Source organism: Mangifera indica, chromosome 18, assembly GCF_011075055.1.
Source record: "Mangifera indica cultivar Alphonso chromosome 18, CATAS_Mindica_2.1, whole genome shotgun sequence".
NCBI lineage: Eukaryota > Viridiplantae > Streptophyta > Magnoliopsida > Sapindales > Anacardiaceae > Mangifera > Mangifera indica.
Genome location: NC_058154.1, coordinates 213,098 through 240,702, shown reverse-complemented (window position 1 = coordinate 240,702; position 27,605 = coordinate 213,098). Strand labels below are relative to the sequence as shown.

General features: G+C 35.5%; 5 protein-coding genes across 7 annotated transcripts; all 5 read left to right on the top strand.

Moving 5' to 3' along the window:
* Window positions 1–2,582: 2,582 nt before the first annotated feature.
* On the top strand, window positions 2,583–10,556 carry LOC123201900 (ethylene-insensitive protein 2-like). Of its 3 annotated transcripts, none has more exons than XM_044617479.1 (10): window positions 2,583–2,830; window positions 2,906–2,970; window positions 3,415–3,556; window positions 3,777–4,181; window positions 4,327–4,413; window positions 4,529–4,639; window positions 4,711–4,920; window positions 6,080–6,256; window positions 6,409–9,642; window positions 9,934–10,556. In XM_044617479.1, the coding sequence occupies exons 4-10, from the start codon at window positions 3,933–3,935 to the stop codon at window positions 10,309–10,311; spliced, it is 4,446 nt and encodes a 1,481-aa protein (XP_044473414.1). In that variant the 5' UTR covers window positions 2,583–2,830; window positions 2,906–2,970; window positions 3,415–3,556; window positions 3,777–3,932; the 3' UTR covers window positions 10,312–10,556. The 3 variants fall into 3 exon arrangements, with proteins under 3 accessions (XP_044473414.1, XP_044473416.1, XP_044473415.1); XM_044617481.1 differs by having other exon boundaries at window positions 2,906–2,974; XM_044617480.1 differs by having other exon boundaries at window positions 3,415–4,181.
* A 2,428-nt stretch (window positions 10,557–12,984) lies between these two features.
* On the top strand, window positions 12,985–15,402 carry LOC123201898 (phenylalanine ammonia-lyase-like). Its single transcript, XM_044617478.1, has one exon. The coding sequence runs from the start codon at window positions 13,146–13,148 to the stop codon at window positions 15,258–15,260; it is 2,115 nt and encodes a 704-aa protein (XP_044473413.1). The 5' UTR covers window positions 12,985–13,145; the 3' UTR covers window positions 15,261–15,402.
* A 565-nt stretch (window positions 15,403–15,967) lies between these two features.
* LOC123201897 (isocitrate dehydrogenase [NAD] catalytic subunit 5, mitochondrial) lies at window positions 15,968–19,654 on the top strand. Its single transcript, XM_044617477.1, has 7 exons — window positions 15,968–16,213; window positions 17,166–17,486; window positions 17,577–17,738; window positions 17,820–17,894; window positions 18,065–18,174; window positions 18,248–18,320; window positions 19,111–19,654. Exons 1-7 carry the CDS (start codon window positions 16,028–16,030, stop codon window positions 19,300–19,302), a joined length of 1,119 nt encoding a protein of 372 aa, XP_044473412.1. The 5' UTR covers window positions 15,968–16,027; the 3' UTR covers window positions 19,303–19,654.
* Window positions 19,655–20,416: 762 nt separating this feature from the next.
* On the top strand, window positions 20,417–24,280 carry LOC123201562 (adenosine kinase 2-like). Its single transcript, XM_044617122.1, has 12 exons — window positions 20,417–21,016; window positions 21,413–21,466; window positions 22,367–22,413; window positions 22,528–22,559; window positions 22,655–22,756; window positions 22,863–22,930; window positions 23,114–23,190; window positions 23,284–23,381; window positions 23,470–23,540; window positions 23,620–23,686; window positions 23,770–23,953; window positions 24,049–24,280. The coding sequence occupies exons 1-12, from the start codon at window positions 20,931–20,933 to the stop codon at window positions 24,189–24,191; spliced, it is 1,029 nt and encodes a 342-aa protein (XP_044473057.1). The 5' UTR covers window positions 20,417–20,930; the 3' UTR covers window positions 24,192–24,280.
* A 699-nt stretch (window positions 24,281–24,979) lies between these two features.
* LOC123201858 lies at window positions 24,980–26,830 on the top strand. The gene has a single exon (XM_044617424.1). It carries the CDS (start codon window positions 25,102–25,104, stop codon window positions 26,509–26,511), a length of 1,410 nt encoding a protein of 469 aa, XP_044473359.1. The 5' UTR covers window positions 24,980–25,101; the 3' UTR covers window positions 26,512–26,830.
* Window positions 26,831–27,605: the final 775 nt, after the last annotated feature.

The window sequence follows — 27,605 nt, the reverse complement described above, 5'->3', positions numbered from 1 at the left end:
AGTATTATGTGCATAAATAATATACATAACTGTATATATAAATAATGATATATCATTATATGATTAGATAATTTTAAATTAAAAATAAATTTATATTTAATTATACGATGATATATTATTATTTATAAATAAAATTATATATAATATTTATATTCAGAATTTTTTAATATTTTTTAATAATTTAATTAATTTTATGTGGAAGGTATCATGCGCTATGATTGCCACATACTTTTAAATTATTTTTTATGCTGAAAATCATGTGATTGGCTTACATTATTATAGATGATGTGTGATTTATTTAAACATTAATTATTATTTTAATCAAATAAAAAGAATATATTCGTGGTTTAACACATAATTTAGTATATGATTATAATTAAATCACAAAAATATTTGCTTAATCAGCTCCAACTAATTTTTAAGATGCAATGAACCAAATTAAAGTGGGGAAAATTCAATTAAATTCAAAACCCCAAAAAAATAATTCTAATTAGATTCTGGGCAACATAGTGAAGTGGACCATGTTGCCCCTTAACCGTAACTTAACTGCCAAATCGAAAGAGGAAATGATTAATTAAAAATTTCAATGTTAATTAATTTATCTTAAACATGATTAGTGATTTAATGGGGGTGGGATTGTGATATCCAATCCAAGTTCAATGAACATAAATTTACTTACCCCATTGTTGCTTCGATGGATGCGTAATTTTTAATTATTTATATAAATTAATTTTTGATGCATTGAATTGCCGACAACCAGATGAAGCATGTCATGTGGGTAGAGAGAGAGACATTTTGCGTAAAATTATTAAAAAATAAAATAAATAATTAATTTAGCTCCATATTCTTTTTTTTTTTTAAATATAAAATTAATAAATAAGTTAATAAAATTTATTTAAACTTATTCTATTATTTTTAATGGTGGGACATCATCCATATAATTAATATAAATACAAATCTATACGTAAATGATAATAATATATAATTATATAATTATATGTTATTTTATTTTTAATTTAATATTACTTAATCACATAGTAATATGTTACTGTTTATGTATAAGTTTATACTTATTGTTTATACACATAATTTTATTTTTAGTTTAATAATAAACTAAAAAATATAGTAAAAACAGATAAAATTTACTTAAAATTGTCGAGGAAAAAACATATGTTAAATGTTTAAAGAAGTTGGTTATTGGATTTGATACAAAAGGGATTGAAAGAATGGTTTTTCTATATTTCATAGTACAAGAAGTTGATATCCTAATCTATTTATAGTAGAACTAAGTAAAAAAAGTTAAGCAAGTAGCTTACAATTAAGGAGCTAATGGCAGAGTTAACAGTGCTAATACCCCTTTCAATTTCAAGATGTTAATGTATTAGCCATGTGGAATTTGCCAACAAGAGTAAAAAATAAATTAGATTTGGTAAATACATACATATATATATAAAACAATACTTTGAAACCCACGACGACGACAGATAAAATGATATTTAGTCTTTATATGTGTAGTGTGTTCGTAAAATATATTATTATGAATAATTTGGATGACATTATAATTGTTACAATAAAGTGGAATAATAGTTGAATGATTGATTATGTAACACATCTTTTTAAATAAATACATTTTTATGAGAGTATATATCAGAAGAGAAAGTATATTCTTACCTTATTTAAAATCATGCATTTATAGTCAAACTTATAGTAGAAAAGTCAAACTTTGCTCATATCATAGACCTGTGAAGGAGTGTCAAATAAATAATCATAAACATGTATATGAAAGATGTCATAATTAATCAAACCATAATATATATCATTATCTATAACACTAAATGTGTATACAAAAACATGAAATGTAATAAAATAATAAAACATTGATATATCATTACATAATTGAATAATTTTGAATTAAAAATAAAATAATATTTAATCACATGATAATATATTATTTAAATATTTAATTAAATATTAAAAATTAGATATATATAATATTACAATTAGACTTATATATTTATTAATTATCTCATATTTAAAATTAAAAATTAAAAAATGTAATTAAACATTTTAAAACTTTTATAATTTTATTAATGTTTTAACTTATGAGAGTGACTACAACTATTTATGAAAGTATTTAATGTTATAAATAAAAAAATTATTAGATTAATTCTTAAGGTTAATACGTCTTTTTCTTTTGTAATTATTTAAAATTGTTTTTTTATAAATAATAATTTTTGTTTGATTTGACGTGATTAACTATAATAAATAAGTAAAACCTTGAATTTAATGACTGTATTATAAGCCGTCATCGAGCTTGAAATTTTTACCTTTTTATTTATTATTTGAATGGAAATCCTATATTTACTTCTTAATCTAGTTGACCTGACTTGTCCGAATTTTCTGGCTTCTTCACAAGACGAGATAAAAGTGAAAAAGTGTCAATGAAGGGAGTAAAAAATAAAGGAGTTGAGTTGAGTTGAGTTAGGTTAGGTCTACTTAGCTTCTCTCTCTCTGCTATAAATGGAAAAGTAGGGAAAACGCTAACTGTCTTTTATGTCTTTCCAGCTTTTGGCTCTCTCTTATTTGATGTGAAACTTTTCCTTGCTCCAATCTCTCTCCACCTTGTATTATTTTCTCATTTAACTTTCTTTCTCAGTAAACTAGTAGACCTTTATCTCTTTCTCTTTCTCTCTATATCTGTTCAGACTGTACAAAAGTTTGTAGTAACTCCTCTGCTCCTCATAAAAGCAGATCCTTTGAAGATCTCACTTGTACACTATCAGAGGAACAGAAGTTGAGCAATCAGAACTGAGACTACACTCTTACTAAGGTAAAGATTAAAGGTTTAAACATTTCTCATGAACCCTAATCAGTACTTTTCTGACTTCTCCTTTTTTGTTTTCAGTGTTGTAATCGACCTCGAGATTTGGGCTGATTGGTTTCTGCCTGATTCAGATCCATTTCTGTTTTGTGGGTTTGCTATCGGATTCTTATATGGGTTGTTTTGTTGGATTAAATATGTGTGTTTTTATTTTATTTTTTTGTTATTGGTTTTGGAGTGCTTTTATGATGTTTTGGGAAGATCTGATGCGAGCTTTAGCTTGGAGTGGCTTTTTTTATTCCTTCTGGTGTGTTAGATTTTGATGAGTTGTGTTTGATCTTTATGGATGCTGTGATTGTCATTGTATCTGGTATGTTAAATGAAATTTAGTAAGCCCTTTTGATTGTTTATTTATGTGCTTCAGTGGTAGATATGTTTACATACTGTTAAATGATCAAACACTTAGTTTGACCATAGTGAGCATAGACTTGTGTGAAGTGATTTTGATCTTTTAATTCAAGTTATTTTGTCCACAAAATTGTACCTAATTTTCCTTTTCTTTACCAGTGAACTTATCTAAACCCTTTAATCAGGTTTACACTTCAAAGGTGGGGTTCAAGGAGGAATCAGCTTGAATTTCTGAAGATTGTATCCTGGATTCAATCGCAAGTAACTTTTATAGAAGTATACATGAATTGCATGAATTTTCTGGTCATGCCGGGGAGATAATCAAAGGTACTGTTGGAACTTGCTTAAGTTGTAGTCACCTTTGCAGTGATTGTGCCTACTTAGGGAAGCTTTGGAAGTCATTCTGTACAAAAGATACATATGTTTTGCATTGTTGGGATGCTACTTGATGCGTGTATTCCTGCAAATATTGTGCTTTGGGCTTTACGTTGGTTAGGTCTGCTTAATTAAAGAAGTTACTGAAATACTAATTATTGACTTCTTTTAGGGTGGCATCCTCCTGCTGTTGATGTGGTGGTAATAAGCAGCAATGTAATTTATTTAATTTGGTGCACGTACTGTTGCTCTTCAGTTGCTTGGAATTGTAATATAACTATTATACTGCACTGGGATTTGAAATTTGTGTAACATACATTGTAATAACATGGAAGCTGAGACGGCAAATACTAACCAGAAGCCTGGTGTTCTCAATTTGCTACTTCCTGCCATATTACCTGTGCTTCTCATTTCAATTGGATATGTTGACCCTGGGAAGTGGGCAGCAATTGTTGAAGGTGGTGCCCATTTTGGGACTGATCTGGTAGCACTAATGCTGCTTTTCAATTTTGCTGCTATTTTGTGTCACTATCTTTCAGCTCGTATTGGTGTTGTCACAGGAAGCGATCTTGCTCAGGTATCATTCCTTTCCTCTAACATGCTGCTTATGTTGTAGCAATTGTTACTTTTGATTAATGACTGGTATTATCTTTCTGTCTCTCGAACATTAGTTTGTCGGCAAATTTTAAAAAAAATTTTCATTTTGTTTGTGACAACAATAGATCTGTAGCAGGGAGTATGACAAATACACATGCGTGCTCTTAGGAGTTCAAACAGAGCTTTCTGTGATTTTGCTAGATCTTACTATGGTAGTTTTCTCATCCTGATTGTGATGGAACTAAGATATATATCTTGATTTTTGTGTTCCCTTCACAAAGTCCCTATTGTATTGCTAACATCTGATTGTGCATATTTTTTCTCTAGGTTTTGGGGATTGCACATGGGCTTAATCTTTTGTTGGGGGTGTACCTGTCCACCAGCATTTTTTTAGCAGCTGCTGATGCTGTTTTTTATCCATTTTTTGCTGGACTCCAGGTAAGATTGTCCACTTTCAATTTCTCAGGCAAACAATTTGATAGGTAAGCTAATCGGTGTTAAATTCTCAGGAGAGCAAGGCAAATTTCCTGTGCATAAGCATGGCAGGGGTCCTGTTTGTTTCTTATGTCCTTGGAGTGCTAATCAGTCAACCAGAAACTCCAGTTTCTGTGAATGGGATGCTAACAAAATTGAGTGGGGAGAGTACTTTCACTGTAATGAGTCTTCTGGGAGCGAATATTATGCCTCACAATTTGTACCTCCATTCTTCTATCATTCGGGTACTCCTTTCTGCCTCCTGCACATGAATCCTTGTGTGTCTATGTTTAAGAAAATGCATTTTTGTATCTTCTTGTCTGCCTTTGGAGTGAGATTATTTCAGACTTATGGGAGCACCATTTCATACTTGAACTGATTTAGTACCTGACATGTATGTATGACTATTTTGTTTGGTTTGGGCCATTGAATTTGAAAATCCAGTCCGGAAATGATTGCCTTTTGGATATCCTGCCGCTAATGACATGTGACACTTATTGCTATTCACAATGGTGTTTTTTATATCATGTTATAAACTATGTGATCTAAGTCAATGATACAGATTTGTTTAGTCAATCCTAGTAGCTGAATTAAAATTTTCATAAGATGTTTGTGGCCCCACATGGTTGTGTCAGCACATCTAATTATGTGTGCTTTAAGTAACTATGTGACTGGGGGTATACTTGAAGTTTGGCATTTGGAGACTCTAGATATTTTGTGGACACTTGTTTTCGAAATCTCTCGCTATATAAAAGTAACCTGAAATTTGATTGAGCCTGTATTGCTTTTCAGTGGGCAAACTACTATGGATTTCTAATGTGGTTCAGTTTTATACAGCAATCTTTCTTGCTCCTTCACAGATTTGTTTGTGATTACTACTTGGGAGTGTTAATTATTGTATTACATTGTTATATGTATGTCAACATCTTTCGGGTGTGTTTTGAGCCAATATGGGTCATTTGAATTTTTTTTTTCTGGGCATTTGTTGAATAAAACATCGGAATTTCAAATGACCTTGGTTGCTTGCTCCTGTCATATCAATTAGTGCTCAAATTGTTCTTTCTTCTGGATTGTGAGCGTTCCTGAATCATTACTAAGAGTAGCCTTTTCTTCTGCAGATTTTACTTTTTGTTTGGTAAGAATAATCTTGGATTAGTGCCCCTTGGAGATTTGTCACTGTCAGTGCTTATTTAGTCATTTCTGTAATAAAATTTTTGGAAATAATCTTCCTTCATTCGAAATTACCTTCCAAACATTGCTCAGATTCAGATGGTTATGACTTGTGTGCTTACATTTAGGAACTACTATAGTTCACTTGCATTTTCTTATCGTTTCTTTAGATTCAATGTAATTATTGTTGTCGTTGTCAACTTTCTAAAAGCTTTTATTCTCTTATTCCTGCAGCATTATCAAGGGTGGCTAAAGATCTCCAAGGACACTGTGTGTCATTATCATTTTTTTGCCATCTCATGCATCTTTTGTGGCATTTATCTGGTGAATTTTGTGATGATGAACTCAGCAGCAAATGTTTTCCACAGTACTGGACTTGTTTTGACTACATTTCAGGATGTGATGGATCAGGTTTTATTTGTTCGTTTATTAATTAAATTTCCTTCTTTCATAAGCAGTTGCGTCTCATCTCTTTTCCACAAAGTTTTAAACTTCATCCATTGCAGTATTGTTATGTTGATGCATCCTGAGCAATTGTCTTGTTTGTGCATTGATGAAAACAGGTATTTAGGAACCCAGTCGCCCCCTTTGTATTTCTACTGGTTCTATTTCTTTCAAGTCAAATCAGTGCACTGACCTGGAATCTCAGCGGACAAGTAGTCTTACATGACTTCCTCAAACTGGACATACCCAGTTGGCTTCATCGTGCTACGATAAGAATCATCAGCATGGTCCCAGCATTTTTTTGCATTTGGACTTCAGGAGCTGAAGGAATATATCAGTTGCTCATATTCACACAGGTTATGGTAGCTCTGTTGCTTCCTTCCTCTGTGATTCCCCTATTCAGGGTTGCTTCATCAAGGTCAATAATGGGTGTCCATAAAATTTCTCAGTTTCTGGAATTCTTAGTTCTGATAACATTTGGTGGGATGCTAGTCTTGAAGCTCATGTTTGTGATTGAAATGATATTTGGTAACAGTGACTGGGCTGGTAATTTGAGGTGGAATATAGGGAGTAATGCATCTGTCCCTTTTGTTGTCCTTCTCATCACTGCTTGTGCATCACTTTGTTTGACGCTTTGGCTATTGGCTACTCCTTTAAAATCAGCAAGCTCCCTTATCGAGAGGGAGGAAAATGATAGAAATGAAACTAGATATTATGGAGAGGAACCTGGCCAGAATCAGGAATTGGTTCCAGCAGCGGAAAAATCCACAGAAAGTCAATTAGATACGTCTGTTACAAATTTTGATCCTGATTTGCCTGAGATAATCATGGAGTCTGATCAGGAAATTCTTTCAGGTAGTGTTCGGGAAAGCTGTTCTAATATTACATTTCCTAGCTCTGCAATATGCCATCAAGAGGAAACAGCGTCTGCAGATGGTTCATCAGCTGTCTCAAATATGCCGACGGAATTTACTGGTAATGATCTCTTGGGCAACAAGACCTTGATGTTTGAATCACCAGTTCCTCGGGAGAAAACAGTGGGTATGGAAGGAGATTTATCCACTGAAAAGAATGATGATGGAGATACCTGGGATGCTGAAGAATTATCTAAAGATGTCCCTGAGAGCACCTCATCTTTCACTTCTGATGGTCCAGGTTCATTTAGGAGTCTTAGTAGGAAAGGTGATGAGAGTGGGAATGGTCCTGGAAGTCTTTCAAGATTGGGGTTGGGGCGTGCTGCAAGGCGACAATTAGCCTCAGCTCTTGATGAGTTCTGGGGGCAGTTATATGACTTCCATGGGCAAATGGCTCAAGGAGCTAAGGCAAAGAAATTGGACATATTGCTAGGGGTAGGGATTGATTCAAAGTTCGTTTCTTCATTGAAAGTGGACCCTACTGTAAAGGAATTAGGTGCTTTTTTCCCTTCTGTAGGAGGAAGGGGGTCTGATTCTATGTTAACTTCAAGTTTATATGACTCTCCGAAGCAGCTGAGGGTACAAAATAGTGTTGATTCAGCTTATGGAGTTCAAATAGGATCTTCTCCGTTATGGTCCAACCACATGCAGTTAGATGCATATGCTCAGAATTCCAGCCGTGGTGTTCATGATTCTGGTGAGAGGAGGTACTCAAGTTTGCGCATTCCATTAGAAGATTCTGGTGAGAGGAGGTACTCTAGTTTGCACATTCCATTAGAGGATTCTGGTGAGAGGAGGTACTCTAGTTTGCACATTCCATCAGAAGACTCTGGTGAGAGGAGGTACTCTAGTTTGCACATTCCTTTAGCAGACTCTGGTGAGAGACAGTACTCTAGTTTGTGCATTCCATCAGAAGACTCTGGTGAGAGGAGGTACTCTAGTTTGCGCATTCCATCAGAAGACTCTGGTGAGAGGAGGTACTCTAGTTTGCGCATTCCGTCAGAAGACTCTGGTGAGAGGAGGTACTCTAGTTTGCACACTCCATCAGAGGATTCTGGTGAGAGGAGGTACTCTAGTTTGCGCATTCCGTCAGAAGACTCTAGTGAGAGGAGGTACTCAAGTTTGCACATTCCATTGGAAGACTCTGGTGAGAGACGGTACTCTAGTTTGCGCATTTCATCAGAAGACTCTGGTGAGAGACGGTACTCCAGTATGCGCATTCCATTGGGAGACTCTGGTGAAAGACTATATTCTAGTTTGCACATTCCATCGGAAGAATCTGGTGAAAGACGGTACTCCAGTTTGCGGACTACATCATCTTCCAACGCCTGGAGTTTTCAGCCAACAACAGTACATGGTTGTGGCATTGCACATTTCAGTCGAATCGCTAGGGAAAGAAATTCTGATTACCTGAATGGTCAAAGGGAGTCACCAGCCCCAAAATCCCCTTCTTTGGTGCCTACAACCTGTGTAGATGCACTTGCTTTTGCTATGGAGCAGAAATTGCAAAATGGTACAAGCTCTGTCCAAGTGTCTGGATACCAGAACTTTACAGTATCTAGAAATTGTCCATTACAACCTGAAAGATCATATTATGGTGCTTCATCTTCTGGACCTGTTGATAGTATAGTGGTGTCTGCAAATGCAAAGAAATTCCATAGCTTGCCTGACATATCAGGTCTTTCTGTCCCCCTGCGGGATCAATATATAGCCAGTCAGAATATTCAGTGGGATGGTTCAAGCGGATACAAGTCATCTGTTGGTTGGGCAAGTTATGAGCCGTCTCTGTACTCAAATCCTGGATCCAGGGCGGGAGCTCCGTTGGCATTTGATGAGCTCTCTCCATCAAAGGGATACAGAGATGCATATTCCTTACAGTTAAATTCAAGTTCGGATACAGGATCCATTTGGTCTAGACAGCCTTTTGAGCAGTTTGGTTTAGCTGATAAATGTCGGACTCTTGGAGAAGGACCTGAAAATAGGTCAAATACAAATTCTCAAGAAGCTGTATCTGTTTTAAATTCAGAGACCAAGCTTCTTCAATCATTTAGGCTTTGTATTCTGAAGCTTTTGAAATTGGAAGGATCTGAGTGGTTATTTAGACCAAATGATGGGGCAGATGAGGATTTAATCAATCGAGTGGCAGCTAGGGAAAAGTTTCTGTGTGAAGCTGAAGCCAAAACAAGAGAGATTCCAATGGTTGAATCTCAATATCTGTCTTCTGAAAGGAATGTTCCTAACATAGTGAAGAATGATGATGCACGTTATAACAACTTTCTGATTTCCTCAGTTCCAAACTGTGGGGATGACTGTGTATGGAAAATGGATTTGATTGTAAGCTTTGGGGTCTGGTGCATTCACCGAATTCTTAGTCTATCACTCATGGAAAGCCGGCCTGAGCTGTGGGGAAAATACACTTATGTGCTAAATCGCCTTCAGGTACATTTTGCAAACCCTTTTTCATCCTTTTTAAGTCAAGTAGCACTGGCATGAAGGGGCCAGTGTTTCTGTTGTAAGGTGTATTGTCTTGGTTGCTAGTTGATGAATTAGAAAAATCATCATATTCTGTCAAGATTTAGGGGGTTTGTATTATATCCATGCTCCCACATGGGAAGATCTGCCATGATGAAATTCGCAGTCTGATGTTATGGAAACTTCAGCTAGTTATTATAAGCTTTTAGAGAATCTTTTAAATGTTTTCATTTGACACTGTTGTTTCTTTATTATCAGGGTGTTATAGATCTGGCATTCTTGAGGCCTCGCATGCCAATGACCCCTTGCTTTTGCCTTCAAATTCCTGGCGGGCATCAGCAAAGGTCAAGCCCGCCTACTTCAAATGCTATGTTGCCCCGTACTGCAAAACCAGGAAGAGGGAAATGCACAACTGCAGCAATACTTCTGGACATCATTAAGGACGTGGAGACTGCTATATCTTGTCGAAAGGGACGGTCAGGCACTGCTGCTGGTGATGTGGCTTTCCCAAAGGGAAAAGAGAATCTGGCATCTGTTCTCAAACGCTACAGACGTCGACTGTCCAACAAACCTGCCGGCAATCATGACTCTGCCGGGTCAAGGAAGGTATCAACAACAGCTCCTTACAGCTCATAACTTATGTCCACGGCCTCAACTGTATCAATGACTTTTGAGCTTCTAGATTTTCAAAGGTAGCTCAAACTGTATATGAGGGTTGTTCAATTGTTGCAAGGCACAGTCTTGGGTATTAAAAGTTCATGCTGCAAATTTTATCCCCATGTATGCTATATATACATAGGATCAGATTTACTGGACATGTAATTGCAGCAGTGTTAATGAAAATAGTTAGAAGAAAGATGGAAATTAATAATTGCAGTGCAGATTCTGTAGTCCATATGGTAGGTGGGTAATTTGTCTGCAATAAGTCTTATCAGTTAACCTACAAATTGCATTCTCATAATATCAGTGTTTTGGAAGCTCTCTTTTGTCATTAAAACAATATTTCGAAACATTTAAAAACATCCTATTTTTAGCTAGTATATTTGTATGATGCATCTATGACAATCCTGGTTATCACTATGTATTCGAGATTAGAATAACATGTAAATGCAAAAATATTCAAGAATAAGACTTGGATTCTAATGATTCTTGAAATGTAAGAAATCTGGTCACTAACAGAAGGGCTGTCATAAACGAAAACCTTGGTTCGAGAAAAAAAAAAATCAAAAAAGGTATTCTTAATGTAAAATAGGCAGGAGCGAAATTATTTTGTGGATGATATATGTTACTGTCGTAGAGATGTCAAGGGATGGAATTTCATTCTTGGATTTGCAGAGTTTTTGAAGATAACCGCTCATTGTTGAGTAGGGAAACATGTGCTAGCTTTCATTTTTTAATGTTTTGATTAATATATAAATAGAGCTCTGAACAGGAAAGGGATTATCTGATAAAGACAAATTGAAAATTATTGGGGAAGATAAAAAAAACATCAAAGCCTTGTTTTAATCTTTTCCTATTTGCTTCCCCTTTTTTCTTCCTTTTAGATGCAAGTCATTGGTTGGTTCTCCTCGAAGCTCTATCATCATCTTCCATTAAAGCAGACAGGCCTAGTCATGTCATTCAGAAACATGATTTAGCTGTATATAAAGCTTAAATCATAACATCAGAGGTAAGGACGCACTCTGGAACATACCAGTTCTTCCTGCAACCCATTCAACATTTTACTGCTGTCAGAAAGTAACTGAAACATTTTCTTGAACAACATGAAACTTGGCAAAGCAAATTTAATTAGTTATCTGCCCTCCATTAATGCATCTCCAACTTTTGGAACTACTTGACGTAGAAAAAAAAAACCATGCATGAGAAACCCAAATTGTTCTTTTCCCAGAGTTCACATTCAACCCAGCGAAAGAGAAGAATTCCTGCATTATACACGGACTCCATGATGATTCAGTCAATGATAGGTCACTGTTGAATTGACCTTATATTTATTTTTAGCTTTTGATTTCAATCTACTGTTGTCTTATCAGGCCATTAATAATATCGATCGTAGCTGTTTGTGTTAAGTAGGGACTGGTTGATATAATCCACACTTTAGTGTTGGTGGTAGGTGACTTGCATGGCCATGGCCGGCAATGGATAGTATGGTTGCTTTGGAAACACATGGCTGTCGCTGTAGCTATCTTGTTGAATGGTTTAACACGACCGATAGCTCTTTATTTTGTTTATATATTTATGATATTTCAATTTATTTTTCCTCTTTTAGGTTTATGACTGTGGTTAGTCATTGTAGATCCCTAAAATACACGTACCAATATATTAGATTTTAAATTATATATATTTATTTTAAATTCATAAATAAATAATTAAGTAAATTTAAATTAAAAATAAAATAACACTCAATTATATAATAATATATATACATATTTATTAAAACTCATATCCCATACAAATTTTTTTTTTGTTGTAAAAATAATTAAAAAGAAAAGTCAAACAATTTAATGAAATATAAATGAAAAATTGCACATTTTAGTTAGAGACTTGGTCTAATGTTCAAACACAAGTAACTTCATTGAACAATATACATAAATATAAAATAATGGTAGACTAATTATAATTAGAGAAATAATTACATATTTTAATTTATTTTTTGAATAGTTAGCTACAATTGACCAAAGACCAATTCTTACCCAATAATACATTAGTATCTTACCTATTTAATTAATTATTTAAATAATATGTTATTATATAATTAAATATTATTTAATTATTAAATTATAATTATTTAATAATATAATATTATTTAAATAAGTTTAAAGCCAGAGAGAGCAAAAAGGTTTCTAGCCTAGTGGTATTTTTATTTTTTTATTAGTATTACAAAAAATCTTGGTCAAATAAGGATAAATATTTAAAATTTATAAAAGAAGCCAAGTTTGAATTAGTGAATGTTAAGCCATACACCTACCCATTCATTCTTCAATTTCACTCAATAATTGGTCAAAATTGTATGGGTTATTTAATTTCGGTTTTATGAAATTATAATAAATAAACATTATTATAAAATAATATAATCATGGCACATAAACGGCCTAAGTAAAATTATATATTTATAATTAATTTTGGGTTATGCTGCTGTGGAGGAGGAGCGACCTTCACCAACCACATTTTCACCAATCTCCTCCACGCCACCGCTTTCTAGACCGTTGGATCTCAACTTCATTAACGGCTCAGATCTCTTTCCAACAAACCCCGCGATTTTCTTCCGCCAACCTTAAGCTTACCTACCATGGCCTGTGGCTTACTACAACACACCCGGTCTTTCTCTTTTCTCTATATAGACTCCTTCACTCTCTCTCTCATTTCCTCAGAAAATCCAATTACATTTCATTTACTAAGATTCCCATTTAGGAAAAAAATTTCCTTGGCTTTCTTTCTTCTGGGTATTTGTCAGTTTTGTACACAGGAAAGCGATGGAAAACGAAGGCTTCAAGAGTTTGTGCAGGGGTTCTAACGATCCCTTGAACTGGGGAGTGATGGCGGAGGGTCTTAAAGGGAGTCATTTGGATGAAGTGAAGCGTATGGTGGCGGAGTACAAGAAGCCGGTGGTGAAGCTCGGCGGTCAGAATTTGACTATAGCTCAGGTGGCTGCTATTGCTACCTCTGAGTCCAGCGTCAAAGTTGAGCTTTCAGAGTCCGCCAGAGATGGTGTTAAGGCTAGCAGTGAGTGGGTGATGGAGAGCATGAATAATGGAACTGATAGTTATGGTGTCACCACTGGTTTTGGTGCAACTTCCCATAGAAGAACCAAAAACGGTGGCGCTCTTCAGAAGGAGCTCATTCGATTCTTGAACGCCGGAATCTTTGGTAATGGAACTGAGTCGTGCCACACGCTGCCTCACTCTGCAACAAGAGCGGCCATGCTTGTGAGGATCAACACTCTTCTCCAGGGCTACTCTGGAATCAGATTCGAAATCTTGGAAGCAATTACCAGTCTTCTCAATAACAACATTACTCCATGCCTCCCACTTCGCGGCACAATCACTGCCTCCGGTGATCTGGTTCCTCTGTCATACATTGCCGGACTACTTACCGGTCGCCATAATTCCAAGGCCACTGGCCCTAATGGAGAAATAATTGATGCTAAAGAAGCCTCTAAACTCGCCGGTTTTGAGTTCTTTGAGTTGCAGCCCAAGGAAGGGCTTGCTCTTGTCAATGGTACTGCTGTTGGTTCTGGATTGGCCTCCATGGTTCTTTTTGAGGCTAATGTTCTTGGTGTGTTATCCGAAATTTTGTCAGCAATTTTCGAGGAAGTGATGCAGGGAAAGCCTGAATTCACTGACCATTTGACGCATAAATTAAAGCACCACCCGGGGCAAATTGAGGCTGCAGCTATTATGGAACACATTTTAGATGGCAGTTCTTATGTTAAAGCTGCCAAGAAATTGCACGAGATGGATCCTCTTCAGAAGCCAAAACAGGATCGCTATGCTCTCAGGACTTCACCACAATGGCTTGGCCCATTGATTGAAGTTATCAGATTTTCGACAAAATCAATTGAAAGGGAGATCAACTCTGTCAATGACAACCCTCTGATCGATGTTTCAAGGAACAAGGCCTTGCATGGAGGCAACTTCCAGGGTACCCCAATTGGTGTTTCAATGGATAATACACGTTTGGCTATTGCATCTATTGGGAAACTTATGTTTGCCCAATTTTCGGAGCTTGTCAATGACTTTTACAACAATGGGTTGCCATCAAATCTCTCTGGTGGCAGAAATCCAAGTTTGGATTATGGTTTCAAGGGTGCTGAAATTGCCATGGCTTCCTATTGTTCTGAGCTCCAGTACCTTGCCAATCCAGTCACCAGCCATGTCCAAAGTGCTGAACAACACAACCAAGATGTGAACTCCTTGGGACTCATTTCTTCAAGGAAAACTGCTGAAGCTGTTGACATCTTAAAGCTCATGTCTTCTACATACTTAGTGGCACTTTGCCAAGCAATTGATCTAAGGCACTTGGAGGAAAATTTGAAGACCACAGTCAAGAACACCGTGAGCCAAGTAGCAAAGAAGGTTCTTACTGTTGGAGCAAATGGAGAGCTTCACCCATCAAGATTCTGTGAGAAAGACCTGATCAAAGTGGTCGATCGCGAATATGTCTTCGCTTACATAGATGACCCCTGCAGTGCCTCTTACCCATTGATGCAAAAGCTGAGACAAGTACTTGTTCATCATGCCTTGAACAACGGCGAAAATGAGAAGAATGTGAGTTCTTCAATCTTCCAAAAGATTGAAGCTTTTGAGGAGGAACTGAAAACCCTTTTGCCCAAGGAGGTGGAGAGTGCTAGAGTAGTGATTGAGAAGGGAAATGCAGCAATTCCCAATAGGATCAAAGAATGCAGGTCTTATCCTTTATACAAGTTTGTGAGGGAAGAATTGGGAACAGGATTTTTAACTGGTGAAAAAGTGAAGTCACCAGGTGAGGAGTTTGATAAAGTTTTTACAGCTATCTGCCAGGGTAAGCTCATTGATCCGATGCTAGAGTGTCTCAGTGGTTGGAATGGTGCTCCTCTTCCACTCTGCTAGTCTTTATTTTCATTTTTTCAATCCCCTGTGAATGGTTAACAATTTATTTGTAATGCTTTTATTTCTATAGTAAAATTTAAATGACTGCTCATTTTTAAACCATTTTTAAGTTGCCATTGCCAAGATTGGAGCACTGCTCAATAGACAAAACGAAAGCGATGTGAAACTTCAGGTCACAATATGATGCTCATTTTGTTTGTTAATTTTTACTCTAAAATAGCACGGAAGATAATTAATAGGCACCTAAAATTCAACACTTGAAAGGCTGACACATGGCCCTTAAACTTTATCAAACATGTTTACTTTGATAAGTAATTATAAAATACAACAATAAAATTTTATATACTTATTTTAGATATATATATATATATATATATATATATATATATATATATATATATATATATATATATATATATGTGTACGCGCACGCGTGTGTGTGTGAGATAAGTAAATTATGCACCTTAAATTATGTATTCACACTTAATATCTCAAAAAAATTGAATATTTGTAATATATATTTATTATATTTTAATATTAATTTATTTTTAATTTAAAATAGATTAATATATTTTTCAAATAGTTAATTGAGTATCATAATTGGATATATAAAATTTTCTTTTTTTTCCCGCAAATAGAAAAATAAAATATTTAAACAACCTTTGGCCTTTTGAATAGCTATTAAAGTCCCTTTATATAAAGTAAAATTATAATTTCTTATTTCCTTTTCATATTACATCAACGGAGCAGAAGCAGGGTAATCAATAATGGCGGCTCAGCTCGTGAGACGACTCCTCGGAAGCCGATCGAACCAGATCCTTTCCCCTATTAACCCTAATCCTACCTCAATTTTACCTTCACCTAGATGCTTCTCTGCCGACACCACGCCGATCCGAGCCACTCTCTTTCCTGGTGACGGAATCGGCCCCGAAATCTCCGAGTCCGTTAAACAGGTCAACTCGGTTTGATTACTTTTTTGCTTCTCTTCTTCTCATCCTCGTATTTTTTTCCTCTAAATTTCTCCTTTTGACAAATTTGAAGATTATCAAATTTTCTTGGTTTAACTCAATGTAATTTCGTAATGGGATGAATTCTGTAATCCATTGTGTAACTTAATTATTCGTTATGTATTTTTCGTTGGGGAAATTTTGTCCACATCTCTTGCAAAAAAAAAAAAGCATAGACGTCACTACGAATATTGTTATAAATTTCTTATGAAATTTATCAGAGATGTAATTGAAGTTTAATATAATCTGTCAAAATTTCCCTTTCCTGGAAGGTTCTTGTAGAATTAAGTTGTACTTTATATAGAGGAATAAAAATCACAATTTTTATTTCATATCTTCATTGGTTTTCTGCTTGGACGCATTTAGTAAATTAAAGTGCAAGGAGACGCATGGTAAATATTCGATTTTTGCAATGGGAGTGTGGATTATGGTTGAATGGAATGAAATCGATTTATTTCTGAGAAAAGCAGTCATAGTAAAGCGTGAGATTGAATCCTTTGTTAAGTACTTGAATTGGTTGTTCATTAGTATATGGGCGTTTCTTGGAACCCTTTTTTTTTTGCCCTTTTTGTTTGTAGTTAAGGGTTTTGGTGATGCTAATCTTGTTTTAGTGTTAAATTATTATTCTTTATATAATTTTTTACTTTTTCTTTCATTTACAACCTCGTTTGTAGATTGTTATTGAGGAAGAATTGTCTGCTGCTTTGTTCTTTTCCATTTGTCCGCATTGTATCTTGAATACTCATTTCTTATTTGCACATACCTTTTTTTATGCCAAAAGAAAATGGATCATGTTATTGATGACTCTAGTTGGCAAACTTAAAGCGTCTGTTGTAATAGTTATTTGTGAAAATGCAACTTAAAGTTGTGACAAATGTTGAAATTTCTACTTATATAGGTGTTCAGAACAGCTGAAGTGGCAATTGAATGGGAGGAGCACTATGTTGGAACTGAAGTTGATCCAAGAACTCAAAGTTTTCTGACATGGGAAAGTTTAGAATCAGTACGGAAAAATAGGGTAGGCTTAAAAGGGCCTATGGCAACACCAATTGGAAAAGGTCATCGTTCTTTGAATCTTACTTTGAGGAAAGAACTTAATTTGTATGCCAATGTTAGGCCTTGCTATAGCCTTCCTGGCTATAAAACTCGGTATGATGATGTAAATCTTATCACTATCCGTGAAAATACTGAAGGGGAGTACAGTGGTCTGGAACATCAAGTGAGTTAATTTCTGCAAGAACCAATTTTCAGTAACAAACATACAATCAATGTAGTCTAAACCCAAAGAAGTTTTTATTTTTTATGATAGGTGGTAAGAGGTGTGGTCGAGAGTCTCAAAATTATCACCCGTCAGGCTAGTTTGAGGGTGGCTGAATATGCTTTTCATTATGCCAAGACCCATGGAAGAGAAAGAGTGTCTGCAATACACAAAGCTAATATTATGCAGAAAACGGATGGTCTCTTTCTTAAGGTCTTGCATTTTTGAGCGATTATTATAGAATACTGTACTGAAATTTGTGTCTGTGAAATTTGATTTATTTTTTACCTGCAGTGTTGTCGTGAAGTTGCAGAGAAGTACCCTGAGATAGTATATGAGGAAGTTGTTATTGACAATTGCTGTATGATGGTATTATTACATTCCTTTATACTTGTGCTTTTGTTATGTGAAGTTATTTTAGATGTGTAATTGATGGAACAGCAAGAAGCTGCATAGATGGAACTTTGTTCTTATTTTTGTTTTAATTGTGTTGAAACTAAATTAGGGGCCGTAACTGACTGCTTTGTTTCGGTGTACAGCTTGTGAAAAATCCAGCACTATTTGATGTATTGGTGATGCCCAACCTTTATGGTGACATTATCAGTGATTTATGTGCTGGTTTGATTGGTGGATTGGGCCTAACACCAAGGTAATTATAATCCACTTTCTTCACCAATAACATTTGTGTAGTTCATCTAACAGGCATTTAATTTATTGTGTAGTTGCAACATTGGAGAGGGAGGAATCGTCCTTGCTGAAGCTGTTCATGGTTCAGCGCCTGATATTGCTGGAAAGGTTGGCATCTAAACCTGCCTCGTGATTTCTATCCTGCATTGATCCTTATCTACTCGTTATTTAACTCTGCCATATTTATGTTCATGTCTGCTTGGTTCTTTAGTTGCTTTGGAGTCTCCTTTTTCTGCCTGTTGTCAAGGATGTGTAATCGTGTTTGAAACTATTCCATATGGCCTCAGCCTCACTTAAGATATTCGCATCAAACTAGAGTAATGAACTGTAGCACTCTAAAGCTTTCTGAACCTTTATTATGTAGTTCTTTAGTTACCCTGATGTATCAGAAAATTAACATGCCAAAGCAACATCCAACTTTATTGCGAATGATATTTAATGTTATATTTAAATGACTGAACAAGTTCCAATCATTATATATGATATAATAGTTGTTAATTGAGTTATTGAAGATAGAGTTGTTTTTCACAATTGAGTCTGGGAAGGTGGGGACTCATGAAAGCTTTGGAAGAAATACTGGTGGCCTTAAGATGTGGTTTTCTATTGTGTCTTGTTAGAAACATAGAAGATCTGGAGATTTCTTCCTTAGCATAGGCATATATATGAGATAATAGACATGTATATGAGATACTAGTGAGGTGAATATGTTGTGTTAGTAATTTTAGGGTCTTCTTCATGAACTACTCAGTTGCTTTAAAGTGGGTGAGCACCAATGCTCACCAAGTTCCTTTGGATCTCATTATATTTTCTTTTAATTTTAGTAATGGAAGCACACTTTCGTTTCCTATGTTATTTTTTATTTACTAATTAATGGTTTGTGTGTTTCGACTTGACCTAGAATTTGGCAAATCCAACTGCCTTGCTGCTGAGTGCTGTGACAATGTTGCGCCATTTAGAGCTGCATGATAAGGCTGATAGGATCCAGAATGCTGTCCTTAACACAATTGCAGAGGGAAAGTATAGAACCGGTGATCTTGGTGGCTCTGCAACAACAAGTGATTTTACCAAGGCTATTTGTGATCATCTTTGAAGATATGTTGCTAGATAGGATTGAGGTTATGTTGAATTACCAGCTTTGATTTTTCGGAGCCACGTCTCAGATGTTCATTTCTTTCACTACAGTTTTTTCTTTGATGGGGAATAAGACCATGATGATAATTGAAAAGTTCGCCCTGATGCCACTGTTCATTCCGGGGGAATATGGGTGTGCTAGAGAAGGTAAATATGGGATAATTATTGTGGCTGTCATAAAAAAGCCAAAAAATTTCAACTAGAAGGTTTTTTTTTAAGAGGAATGTGCTCTGAAGTGAGCATTGCTTGTTTTCTTTTTGGTAATTTGATCACTAATATTATAACATGAGATAAAAGCATCATTTTTGTTATTTGGAGTAAGATTAATATGAATCTCTTTGTTGGTTGACCTTTTTGGTCGTCGAACCGAACCCTTATAAAGCAAGCTTGTGCCATTGGAAATTTGACGCAGCAGGCTTCTATATGTTTTGATTGGTATCAGGTGGGGGTGAGCCAACTGGGAAATAATAATATTTGCTGAAGGGAAAAGAAATATTTCTCAGTCACTCTCATTTTTGACATGCTATATTACCCTTGTTCTTTTATAAGGTTTTATTAATGAATTGAATAGAACTACGTGGGGCAAATAAATCTTATTAAGTGTATAAATTGTTTTTTTCTTATTTTAAAATCTCTCAATTAGATGTTATTGCATTAGTTTATATAAAGAAATTTGTTTTTACGTTATGTATTACTCCTCAATTGTTTTTTATAATTTATGAATTCATTGATAACTAACTAACTTCATGGACATCAATACCACTATTGATAACGTTTTTATCATTACCTTTGGTCATCATCATCGCCAACCCTTATTAAAATTTAGTTGAATATTTAATCATACAAAAAATTTTAATATTCAATTAAAATTAAACAAGTCTAGGTGAAAAATTAATCAAACAAAATTCTTGTCTTAGTTTCTTTGAAAATTAGACAAGCCAAAATTGAAAAATTAATTATGATTAAAATCTTACCATTTTGATACGATTAAAATTATACTAAAATGGGGGTGTCATTGAAATTAATTAATGAGGTCTACAGATTTAACGATTGAAGCTCGGATACAAAGACGAGAGAATTGGAGAGCGTTGAGAGAGAGGTGTAAGATGAAGATCGAAGAAGAAGAAAAAAGAGTTGACTATAGTACAACTATGTATGTAAGATGGTGGAGAGCAGCCAAGTAGAGAAAGGAAGAAAGAAGGAAGAAAAAGGATTTTTTAATTTTTAAATGAAAGGTAAATAGTAATTTTCTAGTTAAAGTGAACCAGCAGGGGTAGGTAGGACCATGGGAATATCTACCTAAAATTTACAGCGAATTAGTTAGTTATATACAAATTGATATATGACGGTTGGCTTGGCGAGTCTTCTCCGACAAATTTTTACCTGCCAAAAGAGCGGCAACAAAACAGGAAGCAGTGCCACACTTACACCCGCTGAGATTTTCTCAGCCGACTAAATGCCCAACTGGGTCGCTGAGATTCAGTCACACAACACAATACTAACGCATCTCCTTTTCATCCCTTCTCTCAAACTCTGATCTCGCCTGCGTAGACCATCAACCATACACACTCTCTCTTTCATCAACTGATGGCTGACTACTCTGGTGTTCTTTTGGGCATGGGCAATCCCCTCTTGGACATCTCCGCCGTTGTAGACGATGACTTTTTGAATAAGTATTTCGCTTCTTCGTTTCTGCCTTATTGTGTTCTAATTAGTTATTTGACTTCTTTTCAATTTTTTTTTGGAATTTATATTGTGTTTGTAATGTGACGTTTATGATCTTGCTTATTTATAAATGATGCTACAACTTATCAAATTATCATTAACTCTTGCTTGTTTCAATACTAAATTTTCATTAATAATCTGGACTAATGCAGTTCAGTAAAGGCTGAAATTTTACTAGCATTGTTTGCAATGGTGATTATAGGATATCTACATGTATTACTTCAGTGTTATATCTGTTACTGATTATTTGGGTAAAGCTTATGTTAATGTTTTGAGTGAGAATTGCGGATGTTTTAGTTAATGTTTTGCTTTGAAATTTGAATTGGGTTGTTTTTGTGTAACAGATACGACATCAAGTTGAACGATGCAATTCTTGCTGAGGAGAAGCATTTAACCATGTGAGCATTCTTTTTCTCTTTTAGAGCAGCTTGATCTCTTGTTCTAATTGGGTTATGGATGTTTTTACACTGATCAAGTATGCGTTTGTTGACAGCACTTTTTTAGAGAATTCCTTTCACTTTACATTTGTTGAAGATAGGTAGTGCTGTATAGGATGACATTAGAACTGATTCATAAAGTTTAGTTTAAGTTACAATATTAATACTATGTGTTTTCATACCTGTGATGTGGCATGAAAATTGAAAATGATTTTATTATTTGACATAACCCGAGTCATTTTTTTTTTCTAAGGATAGGGGAGTTTTTATAAGGATGGGAGGGGCGTGGTGTTCATTGCCCCAATAGTTTTTTGCCCCTACCTACCCCTGGCAAATCAAACCTGGGTGGCCAGCCAAAGATGGTGGCTGTTAAACCACCCAACTGACCCAAGTCCATTTTGTAAGCCATGAATTAGAAGTCTTTATTGGCTTATCAAGCTCAAACTGACATTTGTCTTCTCGTTTGAACATAGGCTTATAAATTATGAAAGTTTGATAGCGACTTTTTTGAAGTTGAAAACATTGAAAAGAGGAGTGAGGCTGGAAAACATCCTTAACTTAAATGTGGAAAGTAAAAATCTAAATGGTTTGCTACATTATCCTTTATTCATCTATTAAATTAGCATGTTAATACCTTGTGTTAAAATGCCTTCTTGCCTATTGTTTTGGAAATTTGCTGACATTAGTTATTATCGTAATGGTTGAGGAAGCTGAAGTTCTGAGTATCCCAAATTGTCCAAAGAGTCCAAAAACATGTATTTTCATGCTTTTCTGACAAAATATGGTTTTGACACATCTTCTGCTAATCATCCTTATGGACTAGCTAAAATATGGGCCAAGCTGACATGGATTTGGTCTCAGGTATAATGAAATGTCATCAAAGTACACTGTGGAGTACATTGCTGGAGGTAACGTGTTTTGAACTTGTAACAGGTTTGACAAAATAATAATATTGTGCTATGTACCTTTTGGTTTGCATTGAACCATTTATTCTGAGTTCTTTTAGATTTCATCGTGTGCAGGAGCTACTCAAAATTCTGTTAGAGTTGCCCAGGTATTATTGTGGATTTATTTTGATGGCACTGGAGAAGGCCAGTTAGGTTTTATCTGATTACTTAAGTGGATTGAATTTCCTTTTATGACTTCCAGTGGATGCTTCAAATCCCTGGTGCAACAGGCTTCATTGGTTGCATCGGAAAGGACAAGTTTGGTGAGGAGATGAAGAAAAGCTCAAATCTAGCTGGGGTTAATGTAAGTTTCTTTTTATTTTTGTCTCAGTTAATTATTCCCCTGTTATTTTTCTAAATGCAATTTCAACGTTCATATTGACATATTTGTCTGTGATATTAATCATCAGGTTCACTATTATGAGGATGAGACTGCACCTACTGGAACTTGTGCTGTCTGTATTTTGGGTGGTGAAAGGTTGGTTTGATACCAAGCTTCCTTTGCGATTTTCATTTTACATCATTTGCTATTGTAGTTCCTACAAGGGAAAAATAAATTCATTAGCTGTTGTAGTCTTTTAGTGTTTCTACAAGTTCTGTCATGAAAGATGATCTTAATATTCATCTACCTGTACTAATAACATTCTGTGTTGGTAAATAGGTCCCTAGTTGCAAATTTATCGGCTGCAAAATGTTACAAATCTGATCATCTGAAAAAACCAGAAAATTGGGCACTAGGTACCCTGTCTGCTTCTACATTTTTTGTTTACATCTCTAATACGTGCAATTCTACATTCTTTAAACTAATTCTTTTGAACCCTTTTGTGGCAGTTGAGAAGGCCAAATACTTTTATATTGCTGGATTCTTTCTCCCTATATCCCCAGAGTCCGCTCAACTTGTTGCTGAACATGCAGCTGCAAATAACAAGGTATATCATGTGACAGAAAAACTCCTTGCTCATGCTGCATATGGTAGATTTCGAATGAAACTGATCTGACAAATTTATCTATCTTCAGGTCTTCATAACAAACCTTTCTGCTCCATATCTCTGCGAGTTCTACAAGGATTATCAGGATAAATTTATGCCGTAAGAATTTACCTCAAAATTTTCAGCTGTATAAGATAGCGTATAAATATGGACTTGAAGCTGGTGGTTTTGGGTTCAGGTACACAGATTTTGTCTTTGGAAATGAGACAGAAGCAAAAACCTTTTCAAGAGTTCATGGCTGGGAGGTAATTGCTGCCGGATACCAAATAGTTTGAGATCGAGCTTTTGTTTTAAATGGTAACCAGTTTGGATTGTTTCCATTGTGCAGACAGATGATGTCGAGGAGATAGCTCTGAAGATCTCGCAATTGCCCAAAGCATCAGGAACATACAAAAGAATTACTGTTATTACTCAGGGTGCTGATCCTGTCATTGTTGCCGAGGATGGTAAACTGAGAAAGTTCCCTGTGGTATTGTTACCAAAAGAAAAACTGGTTGATACAAATGGAGCAGGTACGCATATTTACAGACGCTAAATAGATTGTTATTCACCAAAACGCATGAAAATCGGTATCCGTTGCATCAATTTGTTGTTGAATGTGTTGCAGGGGATGCATTTGTAGGAGGGTTTTTGTCACAGTTGGTTCAAGAGAAGCCTATTGAAGAATGTGTGAGAGCTGGTTCTTATGCATCCAATGTAATCATCCAAAGGTCTGGCTGCACTTTCCCTGAAAATCCTGATTTCAAATAAGCAATACTACCAGAAAAACAGAAATTTATTTGGGGTGAGCTTGGTTGTTGAAGAAAATTTTATTAATATAACAAGAATTTGAAGATTAAGGATTTGGCTATGGGTATATGCTAAAGAGGTTAAGAAATATGAAACTTAGTAATAAATATTATTGATTAATAGCAAAAAATTTATTAATGATTCATCAAAAGAAAAGAAAATTAAATGTTGAGAAATTATATTAAATAACATTATTGAAAAGTTCTTTACTTTTTGTCTAGTGGAATTAAGCTTTTCCAATTTAACTATTCAATCTACTCTTATTAGAGTTAGATTTGATTTAAATTAAATTCAAACTCGAGTTTAAACTCATCGAGTTTCTCTCAAAATTATGTGAGTTAAACTTAAATTCAATTATAGTATCAAATTAAATGAAGTTTTGAATTTGATTCGATTTTATAATTGAAAAATAAAAAAAATAATATTTTTTTTATGCATATTAATCAAAATAAGCATGATGAGTCAAATATAGCTTAAAACATCGATATAATTTATTCGTATCAAATTTTTTCAAGTTTACGAGTGTGACGAATTGAATATCACTTAAACTTGAAAATATATAACTTATAAATCAAGTTGGAGTTTAAATTTGTTTAGGTTAAACTCATTTTAGATTAGTTTAAACTGAGATTGTTTTCAAACTTGAACGAGTGGATGAGGATCAACAAACTATACATACATACAATTAACAAAACACATCGCGCGTGCAACAGCAAGCGTTTTAAAGCGCGTGATAGAAGATTCGTACTTCCCACCCCCTTTGATGCTTACACCACCACTCCCCATCAAACGAAGCCCCCAACAGCATTGAAAACAATCCAATACACAGGAAAAGGTCTCCTCCACCACACCACCACCACCGCGACGCGCGATGACCGATCAGCCACGGCTGCGCCACATCCGCAGCACCAGCCAATTAATCAAACAAACTACCGCCACCTTCATCGCCAATCTTCACACATTCCTCTTTCTCTCTCTCCTGTTATTCTCCTTCCGCTCCCTCGTCGAGAGTGGTTCCCACCTCCTCACCTCCTTCATTGACGGAGACGCTTCTCTCAAGTCTCTCCTCTCCCGTCTCGATTTCCCCGATCTACACTCCTCCACTCGCCGTCTCCATCTTCACCATCACCATCACCCCCGTCCCCATCACCACCGTCGACGTCCCTTTTTACACCTGACACGTGTTGGCACTTTGGACGATGATTTCTTCTCCGGAGATGACGACTTCGATCGCCATGTGTTCAATCCTCTTCTCAGAAGACCTGTCAATGGCACTTTGGTAAGTTTCTCTGACTTCGATACCAGTTTAGGGTTTTCCAATGAATTCGTCAATAGTGGAATTGGAATTGGAATTTTGGAAATGTTTCGTCATGGCGTTACATTTAAAACGAGTGTTAGTTTAGAGAAATCTTTTGATAAAGAAGAGTTAAGTTATGATGATGATAGTGAACAAGAAGGGACTCAAAATGGTCAGGAAATGGACAGAATTGTAGATTTTCAAATGTTTATAAAGGGACTAGAGCTGGGTCGTCGTGATATGACAGCATTGTTTTTCCTTGTGAGTTTCTTGTCAGCTGCTTATGGTTGGGTAATCTTAGGGTTTACCGCAATTTATTCATGGGTTCTGGGGATTGTGTTTGTTACAGTAGTAAATGATTTGGTTGGGAGGTTTAGTTCATTAGTTGGCGTTGTGTGGGATGGTTCAAGATTGGGGATAAAAAGGCTTAGTGGTTTTATTTTGATGAGATGGGCAGTTAGAGATGCATTGACACAGCTTCTGGGCTTGTGGTTTTTTGGGGAAATTCAAGACCAGTACTCATTTTTTAAGCTTTTTGTGAGGCTGAAATTGATGCCATTTTCTGTTATATCACCGTGGATAAGAGGGTTTGAGAAAGAGATTTCAGGGTTCTTTATTACATGGTCTTTGGCAGATACTTTTTTGGCATTTATATTTGCTGTTGATGCCTGGGTTGCCATTGTTGATTCAAGGAGGACTGGAAGAGAGATAGTTAAAGAAGGTTGTTATTTGTTATTAACAATGATGAATCAGGCTATACAGATTAAATGTATGGAGGCTATACTTTGTGGATCATTTGCAAGGTGGGCATTGGATCATGTGTTTGGGAAATCTTTTGCTATGATTTTACAGTCAACTGTGGAGGTTTACTTTATGGTGGCTTGGCTAATATATTATTTTGCCGCAAGGTCTAGGAATGCTCATGTGGAGGGAAGGAGGTTTGGGCGGAGGGAATTGGAGGGCTTGGTTGATGGACATAGATGAAATTAGTAGATAATGGCATGAAAGTTTCCCTTGCAGTTGCGGGCTTCAATTGAATGCTAAAATTAGTGGTTATCTCTTCAGGCTATGTCTTCCCGTTTTGCAGTCCCATTGATGTAGAACTGCCTCTGTCTGGTGTATTCGCCAAAGATATGTTGTATGTACTTTAAAAACAAGATGATACATTACTTGTGTATATTTTCCACAAGGATGCTTTATGTGAATATTTTGTTGGCATCATTGTTTTAAATGCACTGCAGTACCTGTTTCTGGTGATGGCAGTATACCTGAGAATGGTAATCGATTTACCCCTGTTCAGATATGCTGCTAAGCTTCAACATCTTTTATTTTTTCACTTTATCAACACAATCAAGTAGTGATATACATCACGACATTATTATGATAAGTCTTTCTTTTCTCTGATAGTATATGTGATCCTTGTTTTATTTATTTATTTATTTTTTATGGTGTATTAGCTTTTATCTAGCAGGTCTTGCTTTTCCTTTGGCATTATCTTGATATGTTACTTCGGCAGTCAGTTACTATGATAATTTTAGTGAGTCCTGGCAAATATTTTTTAGGATGATACTGCATTGATGAGTTTAAGATTGTTTCACATAAGGGTTTACACATATGGGTTTACTTGTGCTAGACGCACTTTGGGGTGCCATAAATATTCTGGCCTTCTTATTTGGTTATGGGTTTTAGTGTCCACTTCAAGCTCCAATTAACTTGTTTATGTCATATTATGTACTTCCAAGATATCAGTTACCAAAGGAGGTGGGGGATAAAATATTTGAGGGAATTGAAGAAATTATCTGTACATTATGCGTTATAGAATTTGGAGGCTGAATATATTCTTAGATTGATACCTCGACCTGTCAGTGGCCTGAAAATATAAGTTCGGGGGCAACCGTTGTGTTCAGACTAGCAACAGTTATAGACATGAATTATAGAATTGCCCAAATTTATATAGTACCATTATTATATCACTGACTAAAAGTAGATGAATTATAAGCTTGATCTTAATTCTTTTCTTATCAAAATAATTAAAAGATTACTCGAGGATTCACCAAGTGTCTTTCTATTTTGTTGTT

Coding starts and splice junctions, on each gene's coding strand:
- LOC123201900 (XM_044617479.1), top strand. CDS start 3,933: ATGGAAGCTGAGACGGCAAATACTAACCAGAAGCCTGGTGTTCTCAAT. Junction 4,414..4,528: donor TTTTGCTAGATCTTACTATG/GTAGTTTTCTCA, acceptor TTTTTTCTCTAG/GTTTTGGGGATTGCACATGG. Junction 4,640..4,710: donor CATTTTTTGCTGGACTCCAG/GTAAGATTGTCC, acceptor TTAAATTCTCAG/GAGAGCAAGGCAAATTTCCT.
- LOC123201898 (XM_044617478.1), top strand. CDS start 13,146: ATGGAAAACGAAGGCTTCAAGAGTTTGTGCAGGGGTTCTAACGATCCC.
- LOC123201897 (XM_044617477.1), top strand. CDS start 16,028: ATGGCGGCTCAGCTCGTGAGACGACTCCTCGGAAGCCGATCGAACCAG. Junction 16,214..17,165: donor TCTCCGAGTCCGTTAAACAG/GTCAACTCGGTT, acceptor CTACTTATATAG/GTGTTCAGAACAGCTGAAGT. Junction 18,321..19,110: donor CGCCTGATATTGCTGGAAAG/GTTGGCATCTAA, acceptor GACTTGACCTAG/AATTTGGCAAATCCAACTGC.
- LOC123201562 (XM_044617122.1), top strand. CDS start 20,931: ATGGCTGACTACTCTGGTGTTCTTTTGGGCATGGGCAATCCCCTCTTG. Junction 22,931..23,113: donor TGTATTTTGGGTGGTGAAAG/GTTGGTTTGATA, acceptor GTTGGTAAATAG/GTCCCTAGTTGCAAATTTAT. Junction 23,191..23,283: donor ACCAGAAAATTGGGCACTAG/GTACCCTGTCTG, acceptor CTTTTGTGGCAG/TTGAGAAGGCCAAATACTTT.
- LOC123201858 (XM_044617424.1), top strand. CDS start 25,102: ATGACCGATCAGCCACGGCTGCGCCACATCCGCAGCACCAGCCAATTA.